Source organism: Pyrus communis, chromosome 2, assembly GCF_041283825.1.
Source record: "Pyrus communis isolate YQ-2024b chromosome 2, ASM4128382v1, whole genome shotgun sequence".
NCBI classification, from domain to species: domain Eukaryota; kingdom Viridiplantae; phylum Streptophyta; class Magnoliopsida; order Rosales; family Rosaceae; genus Pyrus; species Pyrus communis.
In genome coordinates, this window is record NC_142566.1 from 16,853,720 (window position 1) to 16,871,793 (window position 18,074).

Consider the following 18,074-nt stretch of genomic DNA (forward strand, 5'->3'; position numbering starts at 1 on the left):
TCCACTAATTTCCTCGAATTTTTCTGACGCATGTTTGATCGTTAAATTTAATTTTGCATGTCATCTCTAAACGTACTCTAGAATTTTCGCCTACTAATTAGATGTTTGTCACTTGCACATATGGTTTGACAAAAAAAAAAAAAAAAAAAAAGGAATTTTGCACAAATAGATTTTATGGTTTTGTGACCATTTTGTAAAAAGCAATGGCCCTGCTGCATGCATTATACAGAGCTGGGTAGGACTGCCCCTCTGCCACTCCATATGGTTCACCTGCAGCACCATGGAAGTGTAAAATATAGTACAATTCTTACCTATCGATTGAAAAGGACAATAATAATGGGAAGCACAATTGATTGATATTTAGAAGGAAAACAAAGCAAAATGTGATTTGCAATCCACAATGAGCTTCTCAAAACTCTTGGTTAGTGATTTCACTCTTCATGTGATTGTTTAAAATGAGTGAGGATCCTGGAAATCGTCAAATCATATTCGTTAATCGTGCATTGTGCGGTCATAAATCATTATAAATTTTTTTATTTAAAGTTGAATATAAACAGTACCTGACAAAAACTATGTTGATAAATTTTTTTTAAGGCTAAATACGTCGATTTGAACGTAGCGTTTCTTAGTTGATAACGTCGATTAGATTTTAGTTTGAGTTGTTTTAAGATTTTAGTTGTTTTGGAGTTTGGGAGCTTGGTTTGAACTTATGCTTAAACTATGCTTAAGTTTGCTAATTTGAGTTTTTTGCGTCTTTTGTCAGCTTTAGTTTTTCTTTAAAGCTAATGTACCAATTTTGTGTTTGGTTTCAACGTCTTTAGTTCCGTCAATTTTACTGGATTTGTCATGCAAGACCTGGGATCGTAGAAAACCCAAATCTGGAATGCGAGCTAATTAAAATAAATAAAGAAACTAAAACGGTGTGAAAAATAATTCCTCTTATAAAATTAACCAAGAAGTCTTTATAATGTTACAAATAAATAATAATACTCCTATTCTTACAACGATACAAGAAAATTCCATGTCTTCCATCTAATTTGACATCATCCCGCCTACCCCTTTGAATTGCCTAGTCCTATACTTAGGGACTTATTCCTTCACAAACATATGATTGACAAAACTCAAATATCAATAGCATAATTTAAGTACATAATGAAATTATATGCACGAATGCACTCGTTAATTCATATAAATAAACAACCTGACATGTATGTCCCATACTACATATTTTACCACTAAAGTAGTGACCTGGAATGCTCAAGTACACGAATGAACCCCATAAGTCTTTATCGTTAGTCTCAAATTACCCAATAACGGTCACGTGCACATTGGGTTGACCTTAGACCAGGTACCCACCAAGAGCTGGGCTCAACTATACAAAATCTCCTAACCACTACCTTGTTTTTCCGAGTTTCTTTCTAGCAACAACTTCATTCTCAGATCATGAATGATTATCAAGTTTCATTACATTTTCCACCCAACACAGATGCTCAGAAACCAATCCTCAAACCAAATCACAATAATAAGGAACAATCATACTAAAATAACATTCAGAAACATTAATAAGATTAATAAGATTCAAATCACATATATATAAGCAATAATCAAACTAGTTAATAGAAGGTTTCCCAGAACGTCGTACCTTTCCGAAGCTAAAACATAACTCCATCTGATGCATAGCATCGAAGACACTGCTTCATCAGCTTTTACGTTCCTAGTCACAAATAAGCTATTACTATAGTAAGTAGTACCTATATAAGCAATATCATTTCTATACAACTTAGGGCTCATTCCTAAACAACTTTTATGTTGTGTGATGAGTTTGCCAATGAATTTCAGTCCTACAAAACTTCGGTTTGTGTGGTGAGTCTACAAATTTCATTCCTACACAATGTTGTGAGATAATTGATAAATCTATTAAACTTAATTCCTATATACTTTCAGACTATGTAATGAACTAGATAAAATCATGATTGACGTCTGATGAGAATAAGAAATCATGCGCAGGATTATTTTTTTACCAACTTTGAATCGGAAGCATTACATGATTAGGAACCTTTATTTTGTGCTATTTAATCTGCAAAAAATTAGCATGACACACTCACGAAGGCACACTAGCAAGTAACACAAGTTGTCACCAAATGAAAGTTCTCTTCTTGTCATGCTTGGAAATTTTCATGTAATAATCATGACTTGTGTGGCCATTACACACTGCTTGTACTCAAAGCCTTCCATTTTGGGGGCGTGCAGTCATCAATGTGCATCACATCTCCTACTCAATAAAAATGTGACTTCTTATGCCACGAAAAGTCTAAGTCGTCGTCTCCCAAAATAAGGATTAGTACTTCTCATCAGGTTCTCTGTGAGATTACTAGATTACATGTGTATGTTTTGGAGCTATTTACATGAAGTTAGTTTACCGTCATGGGAAGTCCTATTGAGAATGAATCTCACATTGATGAGAGAAGGGGCCTTACAAGTTATCTCATATTGACAATTCATTTTATAGTGGAACCACAACTTTTTAATGGTATCAAAGCAGGTCGTCCCACGTGTGAAGCACAACAGTCACACTTGCTCCATATAATCCCGTTTGTGTGGTCCATATGTTAGACTTGAAAATTCGCCACACGTGAAGAGAAGTGTTAAGAATGAATCCCACATTTATGATAAGAGAGATCTTGCATGTGCTTATAAGTAGTTGGACAACTTCACATATTGTTAATTGATCTTATAATGTAACCTTAACTTTTTTCACATCCTAATCATTAAAACAATGACATGTATTGAAAAACTTACGCATGGTATTATTTTGTTAGAGCAGGACGTCACGGTGGTTGTGATCCTGCTCCTTGTGGATCCCTTTGGAATAGAAATGTTAGTGGGGTTGGCCTAATTAGTATTGACTGCTTTTCTTACTTTTTTGAAGATGTGGTCAAAATTAGGGACTCTGCTTGACACAAAAGCAATGCAAAATCTAACATGTTTAGGCAATATTATGCTTAAGATGTGAATATTCACAAAGTAGTTTACAAAAAGTAGGTTTATTGCGTACAATATTTGAACACTTCTGTATTCTAATTTCTAATCGGTGGATTCCAGTTTACATAACTCTCTACTATTGACTATCCAGTTATTGACGTAATCTCAATTGACTTACCAATTCCTTTTGCTTTCAACGCACCTGCCAATTCTTGTTAGGCTTACATAATATTTAATATAATTGTAAAAGCTATGTAATAGGAGGCAGATTCTCTGCTGTTTCACTTTTCGTGCTCTCCTTTTTTGTGTGATCATGGTTATGCCACATTAACATTTTATATTTTTTTTCATAGAGATAATAAGTCAAAAAGGAATAGTAATATAAAATGTTAACATGACTTAACCGTGATCACACAAACAGGAGGGAACGAGAAGTGGGAAGGTAGAGAATCTGCCTCCTATGTAATAAGTAGGATATTCACATTAAAATATACTAAATTGGGATTGGAAGAGACTGACTAAGATTGAGTCGCATACATCCTTAATTGAGGATTTAACGGATAAACTAATGGATTGCACTTGCCAATTCTAGTGATACTTCTCTTCAATTATTAATAAGAGATTTTAGATTTGATTTTTGTCAAAAACGAATTGAATCACATTATTACTAGCCCATTATGAGGCTTAGCCCACTCTCCCATCTCTTACTGTGGATAATATTGTAAAGGTCTTCTTGTTTTAATGTAATAAAATATTAATATACATAAATGATGATGGGATACGGGCATGTTAACAAGTACATGAGCTAAACCACCCAAACATGAATGAGGATCCTTTCTAGATCATCTTTGTGATGAATTATTGGATCCTTTAGTCGTACTTGTTCATCGTAAATCGTGCAATCAGTTTTTGTTAAGTACTATTTGTATTCAATTTTAAATACAAAATTCAAAATAATTTCTAATCGCACAATGTACAATGATGAACACGATTAAAGGAGTTTTGGAATATTCACAAAGAGGATCCGAAGATGATCCTTATTCCCCAAACACCAACAGGATCCTCTCCGAATCCTTTTGGTAGGATCTTGGAGATCCGTAAATCGTGTCCGTTCATCATATATCGTGCTGTCAGTTTTTATCAGGTACTATTTGAATTTAATTTTAAATAAAAATATTTAAAATGATTTCTGACCGCATGATGTACGATGAACGGATATGATTAACGAATATCTGGAATCCTTACAAAGAGGATCCGGATTCCCCCAAACGCACCTCATTATTTGATAAACATGATTTAAACTTTGGTTTATCTTCCCTCATGCGCTGGATACAATGATTAATAAGTGCACGCTCCCTACACCTAGTTACCTATCCCACACACGTTAAAATCATATAAAACGACTACTGTTTGACCTCAAAGACACGAGGATGGATGATATGTTTTATATTTTTATTTAACGATATTTTTCACACTAAGGTAGAGAAGTGGATTAAGCTTCACAATAAACTACAATAATACGGTTCATATAAAACGACTATTGTTTGACCTTAAAGGCACAAGGATGGATGATATGTTTTATATTTTTATTTAACGATATTATTCACATTAAGATGGAGAAGTGGATTAAGCTTCACAATAAACTAGTAATAATGCGGTTCAAATTCTTTTTTGGCAAGAATCAAACCTAAAACATTTTACTTACAAATAAAAAGAATTATCAGTAAATCATAATACTAATTGACAACTCAATTATAATTTTAGGTAACTAAAAATTACTCATTTCATTTTCTCATAATTTTCAACTGTTTAAGATAGATTAAATATGTATAATTACTCGAAATCAAAACACACCAATTAAGTTTGAGAAAATTGAAAAATAATCATTTTTTAATTGTCAATTGTTAAAATGGGCAACTTTCGTTATGTTATCGGTATTAGATCGTTACGTCGTTAATATATGATCGCACCAGTTTATGGAGTTGGGCTTCTTAAACTTGACTGGAATGGTCCCATCTGTTCGTGCCGATCCCCAACAAGGGTGCCTACAAACCAACATACTGTTTGTGCTGCTTAGAATGGGTCATGTAGACCAACTGAAAGCGAATGGTGCTAATGGAGTTAAGGGGCCAAGGAGCTTTGTGTGGCTCAAATAGGGGCCTTGGACCTTAACTTTTAAGTCAGGCCCCTTATTCTTATGGCCCTCTCACCTCAACTTATCTAATTAAGCCCAATTTGGTCCCCCCAAACAGCAAATATCTTTGTGCTGGGAGTATCTTGGTGTCCAAACTCATGTCACTTCCACACGAGGCTTGGGTGGGGTATGTTAGATACTAGAAGACACAATAATATTGTGCATTATAAGAGACCATGTGGACAATTTTAGAATTTGTTTGAAATGGATAACTCACTATATTCAATATATGTTATAAGGAAAAACCAATGGGAAGTTTTAAATATTGTTTAAGCTAAAGGTGGAAGATAAATTTTTGCACAAGAAAACATTTTTTTTTGGTTGATCTATGATACTCATCTCTTCCAATTCTATTATTTTTGTGAGTCTTTTTGTTCGTAGGGCTTGTTTAATTCTTAGCACTAGATAACTCGCAAGATTTAAAGTACGTCCAAAGAAGAGATGAAGATATGTTGTCAAAGTTGCAATTATAAGATAGAGTTAGTCATGAATAAAGTTAGCTTTTCTTTTTCTTCAAAAGGAAGCTAGTTGCTTCACCACGACAATTTACCTTTTCAGAGCCACTGGGCCATTTCCGTGGTGGTTGAAAGAAAGTTAGCCTTCAATCCATATAAAATGAGAGAGGATATCAAACAAAAAAGAAAAAAAGAAGGAAAGAGAGAATGTCCTAATCACTGCCAAAGCCAAAAGCCAAAAGCCAAATGCTTGTTCTTTTCCTTGTTAGCATTTTGATTGAAACCAAATCTTATCAATAGCCCTATAGTCAACAAATATATATCTACCATTTTGTATCGACCGTAGATCATAGAGCATGGGATGGACATATTGCAATTAAGAAAATGTGGTCGTGCATGATTGAGTTGGACTTATGTTTCGACAAGCCCTTTGTCTCGAGTCTATTTAGATGTTGATTTGCAGATGAAGCTGAGACACAAACATTTGCTTTTGCTTTTGTGAGTAAAGAATAAGAGGAGAGAATGTGCAACAACTTGGCAAGGTAGCAACCAAAAGCTTCAATTGGTAGTTGGTTGTCATTGGACCTTAAAAGGTCCCATTTACAGCCATATAACAAATATCATGTTTCTGTTTTATAGCTCAAATTATTGATGCTTATTATAGTTCTTCGAAAATTCTCCTATGCGAATGTGGATTGTGAGCATACATGGGGGCGAGTTTACATGGATTCGGCTGGTTTCGGGACCATTCGAAGGCCAGGAAAAATGTGTGTGAGGGTCTTTCAGGGATCTTTCAAACGTTAGATAAGGAACATTTATGTGCCCATCAAGTATTTGATGAAATACCTTCTAGGAATAGGCCCGTAAGTGCTCGACAAATTTCCTCGTTGAAAAAAGTTTGTGTGATATTGTCACATATTCTGTCTAAATAAAACTTGAATGTTTTACACTTGGACTCCCTCAAGATTAGAATCATAAATCCGCCAATGTGCAGATGAGTTGTGCATGACTTATAGGGTGCCCTTGTTGCGCCGGACTATCTCGGACTGGACTAGCTTCAAGGACTAAGTTAGATTAGCTTAGACTAGACTAAGCTGAACTGACTTAGTGAAGCGTTTGGTGCAATATCGAACTAAGAAGCAAGATAATGAAAATAATACTATCGCTAGTTTATTAATGTTTGCATGGATTGAGATTAAATTATTGTTTTATTTTAATTTTTTTCTATTAAACATATTATCATAATTAAAATTATTGGATGAGAGTGATACTCTCGCAACCGATCCATCCGTCTTCTTCTACTTCGCACCTTCGCCATCTCCCTTCTCCTTCACTACTTCGCACCCTCTCCCTTGGGCCTTCACCTTCACCATCCCACCTAAAAGCTAAACCCATATCCAGAACAAAAATTGACAAAGAGTCCACCGACTCCCTTCCCTTCTTCTTGTTCAATTTCACTCTCTCTTTCTCTCAACAAAATCACCATGGTTGTGGCTTTGAAGCTCCTGAAGAAACTTCGAGCACCACTCACCAGCTCCACAATCCTCTATCGCAATCTCAGCCCACGACTCTTGAGCTGCAGAGCAATCTTTGCCATTCCGGCTCGACTACCACTAAACCTTGATTCTCCTTCACCGTTGTGTTTGAAGCAGTACAAGCTCGTCAAGTCCGCCACCATTGCCGAAACTTGGTGAGAGCTTCTCCTTTTTAGCATACAATTTTCAATTTTTCAAATTGAATTTGATTTTGTTATGCTATAATTGCGAATTCATGACCAAGGAGAAAGAAATTCATTACCAAAGGAGTGAAATATTGTCATCTTTATGATTGTGACTTCAATCTTTTGATCAATGGGTATGTGCAGAAGGGTGATTTGGAAAGTGCCCAGAAGGTGTTTGATGAAATATTAGCACTATCATAATGTTTTCAAGTAGGTGGGTAAATGTTTAATTACATATAAGAACTAGTAAGTGCTACTTCTTTGTTGCTATACCTCTCATCTTCTCCAGTTGGCTTGGGAATTTTGTTCTGATCCAAACTTGATAAAGGACTGGAGTAGATCAAAGTGATCCTAATTGATTGTGCATCTTTGATGTGAATTTTTTTTTTTTTTAAATCAAGTTCATCTAAGTCGAGATGTCCGTATAAGGATATAGGTTATTTGGTGGTACTATGATATCTTTGTTTTAGGAAATACAAGGCATCTCCTTTGTAGCTGTCCCATGATGATTCATCTCAAATTAGTATGCTTATTATGATACACGAAGCATTGATTGGTTCTTTTCTTTTTGTTCTTTTACTTTGTGTATATTCATAGCAGAGATTGATTCTTCAACTAAAAGTTTATTGGTTTGGAAATGACTGAACATTCAGCTGCTAGATTTGTTAATTGATTTGCTGATATGTAGTGCTCAGGCAATAACCTACGGGAAGCCAATACTGAGATCTATTGTTCCTTCTCTTTGTACTTCTCACTTCCAAATGAATAAGAAGAATATCAGGAAGGCCTTGAAGAATGCAGGCCTTAATAATACCTTATCAAGTAAGTTTGCTCCAATGTTCCATGTCGTAAGAGTAGAATGCGTACGCCAAACTAGGCCAAACGAAGAACGGCACAAAGTGCAAAGTGAAAAAAAGTTGCAATTAAGGAAGAAAATGATGACTGAGTGAGCCTCCCCAGCCGGCAACTGCACAAATTTCATGGCATATTGTTCATTTGTAAAAATTGAAGCAAAACTAGAATAAGCAAATGTGAAAATTTTGACTTGAATTTTGAAAGCAATCTGGTAGTTTAGCATTGCTTTGCAAGCTGATAGTTTCTTATTTTGCTTTTCATTTTTCTTTTGATTTTGGGCTATGAGGATGGTGTAATTCCTTCTAGTGGATCTCTTCTTGCTCTTGACCCTACAATTTGATGCTACTTTTGAATCATGTATTTCTTTCGTTGGCAAAAATTTTGGTTTATATTTTAAGGAGTCAGCTCGAAATCAAGGGCTTTCGCTAAGAATGGCTAGCGAGGTGTTTAGTCGGGGCAAGTCCTTTTTAGTCTCATTAACTCTTGTCTGTGTAAATAACAAACACCAGACTACACTATCATTTCGTCTAGTCCAGTCTAAGGAATGATGGTGAAGGCAAACAAACATACCCGTATAGTATACGGAGTGACTTGAATGATGATTTTGCGCTTGAATGTTAACGACATGTTAATGAACTTCAAAGTTGGTAGATATTATTGATATAATGTTGATATTTGATCGAAATTATTGATACAACGTCGATATATAGCAACAACAATATGTGGATATAATGCTGTTAATATGGCTTGTTCATGTCACTTGAGTCGCTCTGTAGTTTGAATTCGATTCATACGCAGCCCATGCACACAACTCAAATGCGAAAGGATTGAGTTTGGAAAAGGAGAAGTTGGGCCCCAAAAATGGGGAAGGAAAAGGCCTAAAAGTAACCTAGATGGTATTTAGATCAAGGTAAGAAGAACTGAAGAAGAGCTCCCAAAAACCCTAACTATATTAGTCTAGTATGGACCTAAAATTGGAGCCCACGGAAGAAGCTATAACAAAGGCCTATTTTATACACACTAACGGCACTAATGTCACTTTAAACCGTGAAATCAACCAATATTGACGCTGCCATCATCACCTACCACCATGGCGCAAGCCGTGGAGCTTGGATTTCTTGTGAGGAAGGACTTCTCATACTGTAAAAGAAAAAAATGGGAAAGTATCTATAAAATTACTAACCAAAATATCATAATGTGTAATCAAAATAATCATATTTATCTTCGATGGGTTTTCATATTTGAAATCATTACATGATAACCTCATCATCTATACTATTAAAATAATTATTAGAATCAATAAAAATTTACAAACCCTAATACTCAAGTAAGAGGTAGAATAAAGTACAAACAAATAAAAATTATAGACAATAATAGAGATCTACAAATGTTATTGTTGCTTATCGAATGGGTTTGTAATTTTTTTATAACTTGAATAGATTTGGAATTTGGAATGATAAAAAATAATAAATTTTGAGAATGAGATAAGAAATAGCTTCCAAATTTCTGGGTTGCACCGTGAAATAATTTAGATTAGAGTGTGAGGCAAGATCTTTTATTTTTATAAACAAAAGTGAATGATGAATTTAATTTTAAAGTTTGATTTGTAAAAGGACCATAACAAGAGATAATGTCTGAATTTAATTAATAATAGGAGGGCTTTAGAGGTAAAGAAATCGGGATAATACACATAAGCATATAGATACAAATATAGATATATTTTTTCAAGGTCAGGATACGCCCAAAACCACCCTGCTCCCTTGGTGCCTCTGCCAATGATGGCCACCACAACCAACACTATCTCTACCATGACCATCATCACCTCCACCATCTCCACATCCATCATCCCTGTGGCATCCCAACAAACCATAGCCACCACCAACCCAACCATCCTTCGTCACCATCAACATTTTCGTCACCACCATACCCCGCCGCTATTGTCTGTCCCCTCCCCATCCAACTATTCCCACCACCCATATTCCACCAACATTATCTATCAGTTATTACAAGATCATTACTATCAACACAAATGTGTTATCTTTTGATAGTAGACACTGGTACTACACACACTTTCAATGTTTTCTTTCTCAAAGAAATATTTTCGGATCAAACTATCAGACGCATTCTCAAATCACAAAATGAAAAAATTATTATTATTTTTGTTTTACCATTATCTTTGAAATTAAAAAGAATAGGCGAAATGCTTTTGAGTTGACTGCAAATAGTTCGGAGAGGCAAAAATACCTCAAATATGGTAGTTGTATGTTACCTCGTCTAATTTCGTCTCATTGATCTGACGAATTTTATGCTTTGGACTTGGTTGCGAACAAAAACAAACAAAGCCACAGGAGTAAAATTGCAACTTGAAAGCCAAAAATACAAAATTTCCTTTCAATATCGCAAGAGTAACTCGACCATAGAAAGCTTTCAGAATATCAGAATATGAAGTCTTACAACCGTCCGTCCGAGAAAAGGTTCCACCGACAATTTCATGACCAAAACTCACATCGACAAACAATTCTGCTCAAATCGACATATAAGTATCATCAAGACCTACCAAAAGCATTGATAATATCAATAATATGGTTGATATGTAGACAGTTGGTAACATATCGATATGTTTGTTAATATTAAGTGATTGAACAAGTCACATTTTTGGGTGCCTTTCTCTCACCAAAACTTATTTTTCTAATTTCCAATCGAAGTCGGTGATTTAATTATAAATACAATAGCATCTGTAGGAAAAGTTCAATTACTTCCAGGTAAATTTAGATATGCGAATCCATATATATCGGAGATAATGTTGTGCCACTATTTGAAATGCCTAGCAGATCTTTATTTCCTTAATATTTTCCTCGAACGGCAGCAAAATGTTTGATAAAATGTTTCAAAAAAGCTGGGGTGAAAAAACATTGTGATCCCATGCTGTTTGATGTGAAATTGATACAAGGGCGGTCTCTTCAACGCAAGAGAACAAAAAAACATTTAGCTTTATAAATCCCAAGAGAAAAATTAACATTTTGTAAAATTATTTGATGTAAAAAACACAATAAAAATTCCGAGAACCGAATACCGTACACCTTTTTTCTTTGTGCGAGTAAGGACAATTATTTTTCAACTTTAATTTGCAATCTTTTCCACGTCCAGTTGTTAATATTCCTTTTGGACCTCACAGCATGCATGCAGTGCAATGCATGCTATTCTCTCTTTATGTTCTTTTTCAATTAATTTGTTTTATGTAGAGAGACGTTATTATTTTCTCCTCATGCGTGCCTCTGCCTTCTTTCTTTGTCTTATTAATATCAATTTTTGGTCACTTTAATTATTTTGACCACTGCCTGCACTTTCTCTTTTACCCTTTTAAACCAAACAAAAAAATAATTAAAGAAAAAGGATTTGTTGCTCCCCTTCAATCAAAAGGCATCGATCTCAGCCTAAATGATCATTAATTTACCTTTTTCCACGCAGCAAACCATTGTTCAATTTCAATGTCAAATTAGGTGTGCCCATGTAGATATGGGTTGTTAAGAAGTAAGATCTTGCTTTTAATTTTTAGATCCTATTACTATAAATTCATTATGTCCAAGTGTCTTAACCTGTAGAGCAACTCAACAACTTAAAATTCACATGCACCAACCCACCAATTGTGATGTGACCACGAATACACAAAGCAGTTATTTAAATGGCAGACAGTATGATATTTATAACATATTCTTTTAGAATACTAATGCATATACAACAAAATTACAACACCACAACATGACTACAGCTAATCGCAACAAGGTACGAAACTGTACACAAAGATATACTGTCATCGCATTCATGTAATTGACCTTAATTTCAAGTAAAGAAGTTTAATCTCATATCATATGCATAATGTAGTAATTAATGATTACTATTTGGTTGTAAAAAAATAAATCATAATTACAATCTAATCTATTATGTCATTCAGGAGCTGACCTTGCCAAACTGCAATAATTTTGGTTTAGGCACTTTGCCAAATCTCATTTTCCCGCCACATTTGTTACTCAAAACTGAAGCAGATCCCGATTAATCATTAATCTATCGCCAATCCCATGATCAGATGAGCTGGTGAAGAGCTAATAAGAGAGATTTGATATTGGTAAATAAATTTAGAAACAAGAAGGGGAGATTAGTACTTATCTCGTAACTTGTTCTCGTCACGTTTGTTTTTTGAAGGCCAGAACCTTTACCCATCAATAAGGGCACTCTATACAACCAATAATCTAACAGAAGTTTAGTTACTTCGAGTACCTCGTGCTAACGTTTAGGGCTAGGGGTTCATCTACAGTGTGAAAAAGTATTGAACACGAACACGTTCAAATATGTGAATTCATCGAATTAACGCTAAAACTGGCTTCGCATTGCAGAAAAATCTAAAAAAAATGGAGTTAGTGATGTGGTTAACATGTATATGTTGAGAAATGACTTCTGTGCACAAATTTTTATCATTAATTTTATCAAACTATTAAATTTAACAAATCAAAGAAAAATAATTGACCCCAATGCCGAAGATAAAAAGAGTGCAGAAAACAATATTCTATTTTTCTTCTTCTTTTATGTGTCATATTTAATCTTCATCCCAATCAATAATAGTTTACTTCTTCTTGCCAAGCATGCATAATGATTTAGAATGATGTTTTTACCTGTTACTGCACGTGTGAAAACAGCCAATTCAAAGGGTTAATTTGATTTTGATTGATCGTAGTAGCCAACAGTAGGACATGGAATTGCTTTTATGCAGACATGATTAGTTTACATCGAGTTTAAGTGTGGTTAGACAGAAAGAAACAACTTTAAGGTTTTTTCCAACACGATGCATCGAGCTTTCAATTCAAAAAAAAAAATAGCAGACAATTCCCAGTACTAATGGGCCATTATAATCATTAACAAAAACCCATGAAGTTCATGATCTGGGAATAATCCATTTCCACCTCTCAACCCCCCTTTTTCTTTTGAATTATGGGGAAGGAATGAAAGCAATATCTGTTACCTTTGGAGAAAGCTTAGGTAAAAAGTAGATCAGCAATGATGGTGTCGTAATGCACATACAGAACTAATAAAAGATACTGAGCTAAAACAAGAGATTCTACCGTGTAACCAGCTGTCTCCGACCCTTTTTCTTCTCTCTTCCATCACGTACGTGACCGTGGTTACACTTAAACCGACTAATCCCTTTTTTTCTCTCTTTCATCATGTGACTTGGATGTTTACACCGACTATATTTTTCCCTGTTCATCTTTTTCAGCACGTAATTACACTTAGGTTTTGCCCTAAAGAGGACCAGATCCTGGTCAAAGCGCAAAAGGAAAAGACTATTTTATGTATTTGTCTCAGCATCATTGGGACACAAACTGAGCTGGCTCTGTACTTATTGGGGCAGTAAAGCTGTTAAGAAATTATGAAAACCAGAAAGCATATCATTTCATAAAATAACTACAATCTCTGTAGAGCATCTTTGATACTTTTCCCTTCAATTTCTTTCATCATTTTGATAAGATAGGCTTAAAACATGAGGGAAATCAGTGATGTTTTCGTTTACTTTGCTCACAAAAGGCCCTACCAAGACCATATCATTAACCATAATTTACCGCCACTAAGATAAAAACTACATGAACTATCGTTTGCATGTAATTTAGTGAAAAAAACTTTCCACAGATGAGCAAAAAACAGAGAGCCTATGGCTATGGCTATGCATCTGTCCAGGCAGCGAAAATTGGCGTGTGAGGAATGGTGAGTCCTGGCCTGGATTGAACTGTTGGGATCCAAGAACTCACTGCATGACTCGAACTCGTGAAAAACTTGGAAGCAGATGGAGGCATTCCGAAGAAACTCGGCTGGCATGACTTATCAGGGCTGGCTTCTCTTGAGCTGCCTAAGCTTGTCACCAATGAAGAGGCATTGGAAAAATGAGCATTCCCCATTTTGGTAGAGTCCCCTGCCTCGGCTTGAATCACATTCTGAGTTTCGGTGCTTGGTTGCTTCTGATCAAGGTGCTGGGAGGACTGATAGAGTGCCATTTTCCAATCTTCCCCTTCACTAATGTTCTTCAGTGGGACAACGGCTTCCCCATTGCCGATTTGGGAAACATTGGTTTCATTAGTAGCCTCATTAATGGGTACAACCTCCTTATTTCGTTTAGCAAGTTCACCGGCAAGGAGGGTATTGCTCGACATAATTCGATCCACATCATACCGTGTTATGTCAAAGTTGGTCACAGCATTCAGTCCTCGGAATTTGATTGCAGCTATGTCATAAGCCTCAGCAGCTTCCTCTTGAGTGCCTGAAAGATTACAGATTAAAGATGACCGAAAAAATTAAGGTTTTACGGAAACTCAGAAAAGCATGAGAATCAAATATTAAAGCTAGAAAAGCATGGGGAGCCTCTGAAGGAACAGCCTTAGCAAAAGCTTAGTGGGCAAGTCAAGCTGACCACCATGCACCATACAGTAGTATCCATAACCGGCTAAAAAGACAATAGTTTTAAGAGCTGAGAGTGCTTCAAAGATTGGCTTTTTAAAGTCATAAAATCATATCATTCAATCACTTTTTTTTCCCACAATCTAAAAATAATGATAACATGCTTGAAGAATATACACCAAAATGGACATTTTGTCTTGTAAAAGTGAAAATTTGAAAAATCGCTCACTGAATGTCCCAAGATAAAGATCCTTATTTCCAGCAACCCTTCCAATCCTAGCTTGCCATCTTCCATGTTGGTGATGTCTGCTACACAGAGAAAAAAGAAAGGAAACAGATTTCAGAGATTTTTATTTGATATATATAATTTTTCTCATAGATATTTGATCTAAATTATCATATAAAATTATGAATAGCTAATAAGACCTTGTAACTCCTCTATACATTGAAGCCCCTCTTGAGAATCCACTGCTTTTCCTGTAAAGATAGCATTATGTTAGTAACTGATTAGCACTTAAACGCTCCTGTATTTATAAATCTACCGAATGCATGATTAGTAGCATGAACTAAAGCAAAGATCTACCTTCGTAAGTGAGCAACATATTCTTGTCTGGTCATATTCTTCATGTCCTCTAGTTCTTTTTTATAATTTTCCAACTGATATATTAATCATCCCCAAAGTTCCAAATTTAATAACCAAAATAAATATATATGGATTGAAAAAAAAAAAAAAAAAGTTCAATGCAAAAACATAATGATTACTGGGAAATTAATGTGAGTGGATGGTCCCCAATACTTGAGTGCTGCTAGATCATAAGCTCGTGCAGCTTTTTCCTCCATATCATAACCTCCTAAAATGCAAATCTTGGAATGATTAGAAAAACAAAAACAACATTGTTTGACAGTTAAAATGGTCAGCCAAATTATATGTAAAATAATGCATACCCAAGTAAACTGAAGATTCATCATTTGATTGTAATTCCCCAGCCAATCAAGGAAAAACCAAAAAAATTAGAAAATAAAATCAGCATAGTATGGAAAATAGTCAGAAATAATGCAGAATTTGACTTAAAAAATGTACATTTCTTCTAATTAAAAGCATCATTGTGTTTTCTTCACAAACCTTGCCTTCCCTTCCTGCTCTGGCCTTCTTTCTTGCAACTATTGTCCCACAGATGCGCTTCGTATCGACCGGTCCATCGGTGCCTGACCAACACAAATGCATCAAGAAATCAGAAAACTCAAGAAATGGATCAAAACCCAATTTGCAAAGTTCCAACTTTTTACCTAAAATTTGTTTAAAAAGTTGAAAAAACATAAAATTATCATGAATAAATAGGAAAGACTAACCTTGTGACTCCTCTGTACTGAGAGGTTCTCTGACCAAATGTATCCAATGACTTCCTGTGAACAATCTGCTTTTGATCCACCTTTATAGGCCCTCTTTTCTTTGTATCCACCACCATTGTCATACAATCTGCAGTCACAGTGGGAGAAATCTGCTGTGAGCCGGTCACACAGCTGGACTGTGAGCCAGGGCTCATTGACAAGCTCAAACACTGCAAATCCCCATAGGGCATTCCCCCATTTTCTCCCATGCACCCAGCAGCCATGTTGTTCTGCTCCATGACATTGTTTCTGGAAACCCAGCTCTTCATCTCAGCAATGCTCAGATCAAGCCCCATTCTTGCTGGGTGCAGATCGTAATTATCTGCTGAAACATGGGCTTGTTTGTGACCATCTTCCAAGAACATCTCATGAGTTCTGAGGCCCGAGTAGTATGATGAGTAGTGTTGTTGGTGGTGCTGCTGGGTGTGCTGCTCGTGCTGAAGATTATGGCTAAGCAAGTTTTGGTGGTTGCTGGGTACATGATGGTGGGTTGTTGGGTGTGGGTTTTGGGGGTAGAACATGCTGTCTAAGCTGAGAGCCATGGCTTCTTTGTCGTTGGCGCTTTCATAGTGATGGGTCCCCATGGCTGCACCTCCAAAGAAGTCCTCTAGTTTTGGAGTTGGACTAGTTGTTGTCACCATTGCAGCTTCAGATAAAAACATTTAAAAAATTAAAAGGTATAAATTTTTTTACCAGAAAACACAAGAAATAATAGTCCCAGGAGAAAATAGTACCGTGAGGGTGGTGCTGGGACCTGTTGAGAGCTTCCATAATGCAGAGAGAGCCATCAGACTTGAGTGGCATCATGGACAGAGGGGAGTACAGGACTGGACCGTTATCCTCCCCTTCTCCTCCTCCTCCTCCTCCTTCAACTCCATAGTAAACTCCATAGCTAAAGTGAGGTGGTGAGTGAAAAAAGCTAGCAGCAGCAACAGAAGAGGAAGAAGAAGGGGACTCCATCTTCATGTTTGGAGACAGTGAAAAATCCAACCAGTTATTATTACTGTTACTGTTGTTACCATCATTACCCATGGATTTCATGGTTTTTGAGATTTCTTCCTTCTATTTTTGTGATCAGAGATTGTTGAGTAAGTTTCTGTTGTGCCAAGGCAACTCAATCATTGGGCAACATATAAACTAATCATACTCTCCGTTTTCTTCTTCCTTATTTGCCCCACTCCCTTCTTCCCTTTGCCTCTGGTTTTTCAAAACTGGGTGTTTTGTTTGGTAGCCGCAGAGCTGATAGGACCAAATCTAACACTCATCTAAAACAAATCCCAACTTCTGCAACTGAATCTATCTATGCTTTCTCTCTCTCTCTCTCTCTCTCTCTCTCTCTCTCTCTCTCTCTGTGTGGAAAGATGTGCGATTTGTAAAAAGGGAACAAAACAAGGCCCTTTAAACTAAGCAAAGAGAATGACATACAGCGAGCAGTGCTGGCCCTGCTGGGTATCCTTCCCTCATTCTATACGCATCTGTGTATGTGAGAAAGACCTTTTCTTTTACCTTTTTTTTTTCCTTTCTCCTTTCTTTAATTTGCTTTTCTTTAAGATCCCCTTAATACTCATCGCATTAAAGGATCATTCCACCAAAAAACTATGTACAAACACGAAAATAACTTCCTGTAACACGTTGTAAATGTTCATCTCTTTCTCTCTCTCATTATATATTGTGTTAATATTATCATGTGATGAATGACATAAAAAAGATATATAGATCATGTTTTTGAAAATGTTAATTAGTTAACCGTTTAATGTAAGGTTATCTTAGTATTTGTGCCTTAAGGTTTTGCTTGTAGTGTAAGGATTTCTTGCCTATTAGATTTGAAGTCAAGTCTTTATAAATAGGAGGTTCGTATTTATGTTGAAATAATAAGTCTATCAAAATGTAATCTCTTTAAATTTATAGTCTGTTTGTTCTTTTATTTTACGTACTCTGATTTTTCAACTTATTTGACATGAAGTCTTGTCTTGTAAAAACTGAGACTTCGTTTTCTCATGTAGGTAATTCAGTACAGAGCCAATTAAAAACCAGTAGT

The 18,074-nt window shown here is 35.8% G+C and overlaps 1 protein-coding gene and 1 long non-coding RNA gene across 5 annotated transcripts; one reads left to right on the forward strand and one right to left on the reverse strand.

Moving 5' to 3' along the window:
• Positions 1-6,907: 6,907 nt before the first annotated feature.
• LOC148698652 (uncharacterized) lies at positions 6,908-8,562 on the forward strand. The gene is made up of 2 exons (XR_015956077.1): positions 6,908-7,321; positions 8,040-8,562. It is a non-coding gene; the product is annotated as an uncharacterized LOC148698652 (long non-coding RNA).
• A 5,064-nt stretch (positions 8,563-13,626) lies between these two features.
• Positions 13,627-17,471, reverse strand: LOC137746787 (AP2-like ethylene-responsive transcription factor ANT). 4 transcript variants are annotated; one of them, XM_068486793.2, is made up of 9 exons: positions 16,771-17,408; positions 15,998-16,682; positions 15,771-15,853; positions 15,593-15,601; positions 15,410-15,498; positions 15,231-15,304; positions 15,074-15,124; positions 14,877-14,953; positions 13,627-14,510 (listed from the first exon to the last, which is right to left on the reverse strand). In XM_068486793.2, the coding sequence occupies exons 1-9, from the start codon at positions 17,075-17,077 to the stop codon at positions 13,918-13,920; spliced, it is 1,968 nt and encodes a 655-aa protein (XP_068342894.1). In that variant the 5' UTR covers positions 17,078-17,408; the 3' UTR covers positions 13,627-13,917. The 4 variants fall into 4 exon arrangements, with proteins under 4 accessions (XP_068342894.1, XP_088540980.1, XP_088540990.1 ...); XM_088684854.1 differs by having other exon boundaries at positions 14,877-14,956; XM_088684864.1 differs by lacking the exon at positions 15,593-15,601 and having other exon boundaries at positions 16,771-17,471.
• Positions 17,472-18,074: the final 603 nt, after the last annotated feature.

What these genes read in the sequence shown, in the direction of transcription:
- LOC137746787 (XM_088684854.1), bottom strand. Translation starts at nt 17,077, where the DNA reads ATGAAATCCATGGGTAATGATGGTAACAACAGTAACAGTAATAATAAC. An exon ending in CAGTACAGAGGAGTCACAAG is followed by an intron (nt 15,854 to 15,997) that starts GTTAGTCTTTCC and finishes TGTGTTGGTCAG; the next exon opens with GCACCGATGGACCGGTCGAT. An exon ending in ATGTATAGAGGAGTTACAAG is followed by an intron (nt 14,957 to 15,073) that starts GTCTTATTAGCT and finishes TTCTCTGTGTAG; the next exon opens with CAGACATCACCAACATGGAA.